The sequence below is a fragment of the Rhincodon typus genome, chromosome 33 (genome assembly GCF_021869965.1).
Source record: "Rhincodon typus isolate 14 chromosome 33, sRhiTyp1.1, whole genome shotgun sequence".
Classification (NCBI taxonomy): domain Eukaryota; kingdom Metazoa; phylum Chordata; class Chondrichthyes; order Orectolobiformes; family Rhincodontidae; genus Rhincodon; species Rhincodon typus.
The window spans coordinates 2,799,391-2,809,276 of record NC_063364.1 but is presented as its reverse complement, the minus strand read 5'-3'; the positions used below and the strand labels follow the sequence as shown (position 1 = coordinate 2,809,276).

At 47.3% G+C, this 9,886-nt stretch overlaps 1 protein-coding gene across 1 annotated transcript; it reads left to right on the top strand.

Moving 5' to 3' along the window:
- Window positions 1-7,343: 7,343 nt before the first annotated feature.
- On the top strand, window positions 7,344-8,523 carry LOC109921963 (bcl-2-related protein A1-like). Its single transcript, XM_020521990.2, has 2 exons — window positions 7,344-8,035; window positions 8,169-8,523. The coding sequence occupies exons 1-2, from the start codon at window positions 7,613-7,615 to the stop codon at window positions 8,313-8,315; spliced, it is 570 nt and encodes a 189-aa protein (XP_020377579.1). The 5' UTR covers window positions 7,344-7,612; the 3' UTR covers window positions 8,316-8,523.
- The last annotated feature ends 1,363 nt before the right edge of the window (window positions 8,524-9,886 follow it).

Genomic DNA, 9,886 nt, shown 5'->3' with positions numbered 1-9,886 from the left:
TATCTTTGCTTATATACATAGTCACAAATGCAGTTCGGTTTATATGGTAGCGTATCAAGAAAACAAACAAACAGTGGAGTCTGACTCTATCCAAACAAACCAAAATCATCTCTTAGATATACAAGAGTATATTACATGCATTTGAAGCACTAGGATGGTCTGATAACTGAACGGACCCCTATTTCACTTTGGCAGAAAGACCTCAAACATTGCTAAATCCCAAACATGACCACAGGGTCAGTTGAAAAAGGCAACACTATACATGCCGCCCGTCAAGATCAATATGCGCTTAAACAATTATGGCAACTAGAATTTGTTTATATAGACAGAGAATACTCACCACAAATTTACAGTCAGTTCTGCTTTAATGTGTGTTCTGTCAATGTGAATTGGCTGTAACATGATTGATAAATAGGGGAATGCTGTTTCTGAAATGTGAACTTGTGTTGGCTATAACGCGATTGCATCGGTGCATGGAGGCGTATGCGTCAACATCACATGATCGTTTCACGGTCTTTGTTGTGAATATGTACAATGTTAGCGCCAAAAGAGTCTCCGCGCCAGCATCACATGATCATTTCACGGGCTTTGTTGTGAAGTGCTTTCTGTGAGAGGTACAGTACAACCTCCTCCCCCCTCAAGTCATCTTGTCGTTTTTTCAAGGTAAGGTATTAAATTTACTTTTATTTTATTATTAGATATGAGTTAAACATTTATTCAAATTGTGCTATCCTTTGTGTTAAGCTTTTGAGTGATTTTTTTTGGTTGTCTGCCCCTAACCTCCTTTTTCCCATAGGCCCTGTTATTTCTATAGTGTGATTTTCTATAACACAATGTTGCACAACAATGCAACTATCGCATTATAGCAGAACTGACTGTTTTTGATATTTGAATAAAAATGTTAAACATAAGAACCACTCCAGCACCCACAGCAAGTTAAGGACTTCCCACATTCATGTTAATAACCTACATAAGAGCAGATTGCTGCACCTTGGGAGTACAGGATAGAGGTGAGTTCTGACCTGAAGAGCATTGGTTAATGCTGTGATTTATTGCATACTCTTAGCTTCTTCTACTGAAAGAAGGCAAAATGTTTTCCCAATGTACAGCAGACTGAGTTATTTCACAGATGTTTATTATTGACATTTTGTGCTATTGCAATTACATATACAGTAAATGATTCTGCAATGGCAATGTACTGTGTGTGGGCAGATGAGTTCTAATGCTGTAGGAAGTGTTGGGTTCTGACCTTTTCAACGATCGTAATTTCTATTTTAAAAATTGAATCATGATGAAGTTCTTATCCTTAAATAAACTGTTTTTATTGTCACACAATGAATTAAAATATTCTGCCCAATTTTTATTGGAACTGATTTCTGATGTACAGTAAATAACTGGAATTGGTCATTCATATTTGAAAGAGTAAGCTGGTAGTTATACAGTGCCTTTGACAACCTCAAAATATCTTAAAACACTGCACACTCATGAATTATTTTAATTACTGTTACTGTTGCATGTTGGAAAATATGGTGGACAAGCTCAACAGGCAACAATAAGATAAATGACCAAATACCTGTAGTGCTGACCTAGGTTGAGGGAGATAATTTGTTTTGAATACAAGGAAAACTCCCCATCTGTTTTTACTTTCACAAAGTGCCATCTGAACAGTGGTTTCTGCAATAATCTCACACTGGAATGTCAGCCTAAATTTTGCATTGATATAGATTTCAGATGGGAAGTTAAACTGCGACCCCATTTACCCTCTCAAATCCATGTTGATGGTATGGTCAAGAAAGCACACCAACGCCTCCACTTCCTCAGAAGGCTAAGGAAATTCGGCATGTCCACAATGACTCTTAATGATTTTTATAGACGTACCATAGAAAGTGTTCTATCCGGATGGATCACACCTTGATATGGCAACTGCTCTGCCCAAGACTGTAAAAAATTACAGAGCATTGTGAATGCAGCCCAGTCCATCACGCAAACCAGCCTTCATTCCACTGAGGGACAGGTCAAGGGGGCGGGATGAGGTTAGTAGGTAGGAGATGGGGGTGTGGCTTGAGGTGGGAGGAGGGGATAGGTGGGAGGAAGGATAGGTTAGGGAGGCGGGGACGAGCTGGACTGGTTTTGGGATGCGGTAGGGGGAGGGAAGATTTTGAAGCTTGTGAAATCCACATTGATACCGTTGGGCTGCAGGGTTCCCAAGCGGAATATGAGTTGCTGTTCCTGCAACCTTCGGGTGGCATCATTGTGGCACTGCAGGAGGCCCAGGATGGACATGTCATCTGAGGAATGGGAGGGGGAGTTGAAATGGTTCACGACTGGGAGGTGCAGTTGTTTAGTGCGAACCGAGCGTAGGTGTTCTGCAAAGCGGTCCCCAAGACTCCGCTTGGTTTCCCCGATGTAGAGGAGGCCACAACGGGAACAGCGGATGCAGTATACCACATTAGCAGATGTGCAGGTGAACATCTGCTTGATGTGGAAAGTCTTCTTGGGGCCTGGGATGGGGGTGAGGGAGGAGGTGTGGGCGCAGGTGTAGCACTTCCTGCGGTTGCAGGGAAAAGTACCGGGTGTGGTGGGGCTGGAGGGGAGTGTGGAGCGGACAAGGGAGTCACGGAGAGAGTGGTCCCTCTGGAAAGCAGATAAGGGTGGGGAGGGAAAGATGTCTTTGGTAGTGGGGTCGGATTGCAGATGGCGGAAGTGTCGGAGGATGATGCGTTGGATCCGGAGGTTGGTGGGGTGGTATGTGAGGACGAGGGGGATTCTTTTTTGGTTATTATTGTGGGGACGGGGTGTGAGGGATGAGGTGTGGGAAATGCAGGAGACACGGTCGATCACTGAGGGGGGGAAGTTGCGGTCCTTGAAAAACAAGGACATCTGAGATGTACGGGAGTGGAATGCCTCATCCTGGGAGCAGATGCGGCGGAGGTGAAGGAATTGGGAATAGGGGATGGTATTTTTGCAGGAAGGTGGGTGGGAGGAGGTGTATTCTAGTTAGCTGTGGGAGTCGGTGGGCTTGAAATGGATATCGGTTTCTAGGTGGTTGCCTGAGATGGAGACAGAGAGGTCCAGGAAGGTGAGAGAGGTATCAGAGATGGTCCAGGTGAACTTAAGGTTGGGGTGGAAGGTGTTGGTGAAGTGGATGAACTGTTCGAGCTCCTCGTGGGAGCATGAGGCGGCGCCGATACAGTCATCAATGTAACGGAGGAAGAGGTGGGGTTAAGGGCCAGTGTAGGTACGGAAGAGGGATTGTTCCACGTAACCTACAAAGAGGCAGGCATAGCTTGGGCCCATGCCGGTACCCATGGCCACCCCCTTTGTCTGTAGGAAGTGGGAGGAATTGAAAGAGAAGTTGTTGAGGGTGAGAACGAGTTTGGCTAAGCGGATGAGGGTGTCAGTGGAGGGGGACTGGTCGGGCCTGCGGGACAGGAAGAAGCGGAGGGCCTTTAGGCCATCTGTATGGGGAATGCAGGTGTATAGGGACTGGACGTCCATGGTAAAGATGAGGTGTTGGGGACCGGGGGAACTGGAAGTTCTGGAGGAGGTGGAGGGCGTGGGTGGTGTCACGGACATAGGTAGGGAGTTCCTGGACTAAGGGGGAGAAAATGGAGTCGAGATAGGTGGAGATAAGTTCGGTGGGGCAGGAGCAGGCGGAGACAATGGGTCGACCAGGGCAGTCAGGTTTGTGGATTTTGGGAAGGAGATAGAAGCGTGCGGTGCGGGGTTGGGGAACGATGAGGTTGGAGGCCATGGGTGGGAGGTCACCTGACGTGATGAGGTTGTGGATGGTTTGGGAGATGATGGTTTGGTGCTCGGGGGTGGGGTCATGATCAAGGGGCGGTAGGAGGAGGTGTCGGAGAGTTGGCGTCTGGCCTCGGCGACCTAGAGGTCAGTGCGCCATGCTACAACTGCGCCTCCCTTATCCGTGGGTTTTATGGTGAGGTTGGGATTGGAGCGGAGGGCTGCAAGTTCTGCGGGGGAGAGGTTGGAGTGGGTGAGAGGGGTGGAGAGGTTGAGGCGATTGATGTCTCGACGGCAGTTGGAGATGAAGTGGTCGAGGGAGGGTAGGAGGCCTTGGGATCGTGTCCAGGAGGAGGGGGCGTGTTGGAGGTGGGAGAAGGAGTCAGTAGAGGGAGGGTTAGGCTCACGGCTAAAGAAGTAAGCGCGGAGGCAGAGGCGGCGGAGAAACTGCTCAATGTCCAAACGTGAGCGGTATTCGTTGATGTGTGGGTGGAGGAGGACAAAGGTGAGCCCTTTACTGAGGACTGACCGTTCGTCCTCAGTAAGGGGGAGGTCTGGGGGGATGGTGAAGACTCGGCAGGGCTGAGTGTTGCTGTCTCCTCTGGAGCTGCTGGCTGTGGAGGCGGTGGACAGAGCGACGTCGGTGGTGGGCAGAGTTGCGTTGGCGGTGGCGGATGTGACGTCATCTGTGGGTTCTCCGACAGTGGCCTCATGGCCAATGGCGGCGGGCACATTGTGGGGAAGGTCCTGGGTAGGGTTGGGGATTTGGGAGGTGGAGGAAGCCCGTTTTGGGTGGCAGGCACCAGTAAGTTTACTGTACTTACGGTTTTTAGTGTCCAATAAAGCTGAGTAGAATTGTGAGTTCAGGTTGTGGATCCTACGAAGAATAAAAAACAGGAGAGGTCCTTTGCAGGTCTGGGAGAGGGAGGATTTGAGCTGGGGTAGACTTGATTGTAGTGCTCGGAAATGCCGGCGCATTGCTGCGAGTGTGTGTTTCAGGAGTCGCAGGGAGAAACGCTTCTGAAGGATCTCAATGCTATGAATGTCGACATTGTCATGGTTGGGGCCAAATTGGGAAGGCCTGAATGCAGACTGTAGTCCACTGGGGATGATCTGGTTCCGCAGGCAGGTACTAAGAAAGTTGATGTGGCTGTAGTACCTGGTTTGCTTCAGGACACGGTCGAGCAGTTTCAAGGCCGAAGAGATTATGAGAGAGTTGCAGTGGGAGAGAGATCCCCTGAGGTTTGTCCGGAGGGAGGAGGGTAACTTCTTCAGGGTATCTCCCCTCCCACTACCGCATCTCAAAACCAGCCCAGCTCGTCCCCGCCTCCCTAACCTGTTCTTCCTCCCACCTATCCCCTCCTCCCACCTCAAGCCGCACCCCCATTTCCTACCTACTAACCTCATCCTGCCCCCTTGACCTGTCCGTCCTCCCTGGACTGACCTATCTCCTCCCTACCTCTCCACCTACACTCACCTTTACTGGCTCCATCCCCGCCTCTTTGACCTGTCTGTTTCCTCTCTACCTATCTTCTTCTCTATCCATCTTCTATCTGCCTCCCCCTCTCTCCCTATTTATTTCAGAACCCCCTTCCCCTCCCCCATTCTGATGAAGGGTCAAGGCCCGAAATGTCAGCCTTCCTGCTCCTATGATGCTGCTTGGCCTGCTGTGTTCATCCAGCTCTACACCTTGTTATCTCAGATTTTCCAGCATCTGCAGTTCCTACTATCTCTTTCATTCCACTGACTCTGTCTATACTTCATCCTGCCTCAGGAAAGCAGCCAACATAATCAAAGACCCCTCCCACCCTGGTTATACTGTCTTCCACCTCTTCCACTGGGCAGGAAATACAAAAGTTTGAAAACATGTACCAACAGCGTCTTCCCCACTGTTATCAGACTTTTGAACGGACCTCTCATATATTAAGAGTTGATCATTCTCTGCACCTTCTCTATTGCTGTAACACTATATTCTGCATTATGTGCCATTACCCTGATGTACTTATGCAAGGTATGATTTGCCTAGCTAGCACACAGTACAATACTTTTCACTGTACATGTGACAATATCAAATCAAAATGAATATAGCAGATAGTGTGGCATGGGTCAATGAGCTGAGGTAATCTCCCTGATATTTTCCAGGTTAACTATCCTTAAATCGACTTCAATAAAAATGGTGAATGAGACAATACTGATCTGTCTCCTCCAATCCTTCAAAATGGAGGCCAAATGCAACCAGTTTCCAAGCATGACTTTTTAAATAACTTTTTGTCCACAGGTTATCTGGTCGTGATCACATTTCGATTTGTCGGATCCTGCTGTGCTCAAATTAGCTGACTCCAACATTGTAATAGTAACTATACCTCAGTGGTACCCGATTGGGTACTTTTGGGGTGGCCTGAGATTCTTAAATTGGCTACAGAGCAGCAAACGCTTTGCAATATTCTTTTGTGAAGCACGCCTTCCCGCCCATTACAGATTCAATTTTAAAAGATAAATAGATTAGCGGAGAGCCGTCACAAATCATGTTTTGAACATTTGTATCAGAGATAGCAGGAACTGCAGATGCTGGAGAATCTGAGATAACAAGGTGTAGAGCTGGATGAACACAGCAGGCCAAGCAGCATCAGAGGAGCAGGAAGGCTGACGTTTCGGGCCTAGACCCTTCATCAGAAATGGGGGAGGGGAAGGGGGTTCTGAAATAAATAGGGAGAGAGGGGGAGGCGGATAGAAGATGGATAGAGGAGAAGATAGGTGGAGAGGAGACAGACAGGTCAAAGAGGCGGGAATGGAGCCAGTAAAGCTGAGTGTAGGTGGGGAGTTAGGGAGGAGATAGGTCAGTCCAGGGAGGACGGACAGGTCAAGGGGGCGGGATGAGGTTAGTGGATAGGAGATGGGGGTGGGGCTTGATGTGGGAGGAGGGGATAGGTGGGAGGAAGGACAGGTTAGGGAGGTGGGGACAAGCTGGGCTGGTTTTGGGATGCGGTAGCGGGAGGGAAGATTTTGAAGCTTGTGAAGTCCACATTGATACCATTAGGCTGCAGGGTTCCCAAGCGGAATATGAGGTGCTGTTCCTGCAACCTTCGGGTGGCATCATTGTGGCACTGCAGGAGGCCCAGGATGGACATGTCGTCTGAGGAATGGGAGGGGGATTTGAAATGGTTCGCGACTGGGAGGTGCAGTTGTTTAGTGGGAACCAAGCGTAGGTGTTCTGCAAAGCGGTCCCCGAGTCTCCGCTTGGTTACCCCGATGTAGAGGAGGCCACAACGGGAACAGCGGATGCAGTACACCACATTAGCAGATGTGCAGGTGAACATCTGCTTGATGTGGAAAGTCTTCTTGGGGCCTGGGATGGGGGTGAAGGGGGAGGTGTAGGGGCAGGTGTAGCACTTCCTGAGGTTGCAGGGAAAAGTTCTGGGTGTGGTGGAGCTGGAGGGGAGTGTGGAGCGGACAAGGGAGTCACGGAGAGAGTGGTCCCTCCGGAAAGCAGATAAGGGTGGGGAGGGAAAGATGTCTTTGGTAGTGGGGTCGGATTGCAGATGGCGGAAGTGTCGGAGGATGATGCGTTGGATCCGGAGGTTGGTGGCGTGGTACGTGAGGAAACATTTGATTCTGTTTTCCGCTTAGGACAAAGGCTTGGGGCAATTGAGTGATGTTCACTTTCCCTCTTGAGAGAGAGAGAGTAACCAAAACAGAATTTGTTCCGGTAAGTACATGGGGAAATTTTATTTCGGAAAGAAGTGGGCGGATCCTAATAACATATTGGTTCAGCAAAATGGAAAGTCCGCATCAGGTTGCTGCTAATAAAAACAAAGTGGTCGGTGTGTCGGACTCAACAAGCAGCTGAGAAAGACCAGCACTGATCATTATGGACCACGATTCACACTCCAAGCAGTTCGTCTACGTGTTGGTGAAGGATTATTTGAAGTTTGCGTTGGATGGATCTCAGTCAGTTCCTGCGACTAGCAGCGCGGCTGAAACTCTGCGTAAGGCGGCCGCCCTTTTCCAGCGAGTCAGGGAACACGAGTTTGAACTCTACATCAAACAACTCAAACTCGCTTCCATAGAGGACGTGAAGCGAGCGTTTCCCATTCTAATGAACGAGATCTCCTCAGATGGGAAGGATAACTGGGGTAGACTTGTGGCTTTGTACGCGTTTTGTGGAGAGTTAGCGAGGCATTTGAGAAGGAGAGGCATTCCAGAGGAAGAACTGGTTGAGGACATGGCTCAGTGTATGGCTCATCACACGTGGACCCTCAAAGCTGCGTGGATCCAGGAGAAAGGCGGCTGGGTAGGAAATTGCTTACACTTCATCAAACACTCACCGCTAGATTACCCATTGTTCCGCTCTTTGCAGATGACGGAAGTTTGTGTCACGGTGTTGCATTCATTCATAAAATTTACTTCTGTTTTTTTTCAACTAGGAGAAGGGTTTCGTAGACTACTTTAAACAGGAAAACCCCGGATTTGTGGAATACTTCCGGCAGAAAAGTCCCCGATTTTCATATGCGAAGTTAGCAGCTGTCACAGGGATTATTGCAGCATTCTCCTTTGTGCTCTACCAACACTGAGAATAGGGAAGTGGCTGAGCTCTCTACACACCGTAACCGACCTGCAGAAGAACATTGACTCCTGACGGGAGAATCTGGACTTGGGTTTTATTAACCTTTTATAACGTTTGTTTCATCTCAGCGAATTCATAACGTTGAAATACAGTAAACTCTGATTTGTAATAAAATGTACATTTTTTATTTAAATAAATATTTCAGTAAGAAGGTTTGCATTTGTGTAGAGCCTGTCATAATCTCAGGATATTTGCAAACACTACAGCCAAATCTAGTGTTTCAGATGTGATGTCACTGTTGTAATGTTGGATATCCCACAAAGTACAATATGATAATAACCATGTAATTTGTTCTAATGATGTTGGTTAAAGGATAAACCTTGGCTAGGACCCCAAGATAGGAGAGTGGTAGTATCTTTTACATTTGTATGAGGGACAGCTAGGAGCCTTTAAACGTTTGGGAGAGGTAAAGAACATGAGAGTAGGAAATAGTAGGTTTTGTGAATTGGAATACCAGATACCAAGGTGTAGAGCTGGATGAACACAGCAGGCCAAGCAGCATCAGCGGAGCAGGAAGGCTGACGTTTTGGGCCTAGACCCTTACTATCTTGTGAATTGGAAATTGTGTTTGATGAACTTTCTGAAGTTTTTTGAAGTTGTTACAAACAAACTTGCTCAAGGCGAGTACAGTTAGATTTTCAGAAGGCTTTTGATAAAATCCTGCATAGGTTGGTTAGAGGTAGATAATGTTGAATTAACGATTGACTAACAGACAGAAAACAGACTGTAGGAATAAATGGATTATTTTTGTGTTGACAGCCTATGACTATGGGAGTCTGTGAGGATCACTCCTTGGGCTCCAGCTGATCACAATATATAGCAATGATTTGAAGTTGGGGACCAAATGTGATATTTCCAAATTTGCGGATGAATCAAAGCTAAGTGGGAGTGTGTAATATTTCTGAAGAACAGTCATATTGGATTTGAAACATTAACTCTGCTTCTCTCTCCACAATACTGCCAGACCTGCTAAGTTTCTCCAGCACTTTTTTTTCATTTCAGATTTCCAGCATCTGCTCTGTTTTGCTTTTATTTAAGTGGATTATATGTTGTAAGGAAGATGTAAAGTGGCTTCAGGAGAATTTAGATAGGCATAGCAAATGGGCAAGAACATGGCATATAAAATGTGAGGTTATCCACTTTAGTAAGAGAAACATGTAGAGTATTTCTTAAATGGTGAGAGGTTGGAAAATGTAGATGAAAAATATCCATATTACAGAGGAGGAGGTGCTGGACGTCTTAAAATGCATAAAGGGAAGCTGGGGAACTGATTGCTGGGCTCTTTGCTGAGATATTTGTATCATTCGAAAGCCACAGGTGAGGTGCTGGAAGACTGGAGGTTGGCTTACATGCTGCCACTATTTAAGAAAGATAATAAGGAAAAGCCAGGGAACTATAGACTGGTGAGCCTGACATCGGTGGTGGGCAAGTTGTTGGAGGGGATCCTGAGGGACAGGATTTACATGTTATTTGGAAAGGCAAGGACTGATTAGGGTTAGTAAACATGGCTTTGTGCGT

What these genes read in the sequence shown, in the direction of transcription:
- LOC109921963 (XM_020521990.2), top strand. Translation starts at nt 7,613, where the DNA reads ATGGACCACGATTCACACTCCAAGCAGTTCGTCTACGTGTTGGTGAAG. An exon ending in TCCAGGAGAAAGGCGGCTGG is followed by an intron (nt 8,036 to 8,168) that starts GTAGGAAATTGC and finishes TTTTTCAACTAG; the next exon opens with GAGAAGGGTTTCGTAGACTA.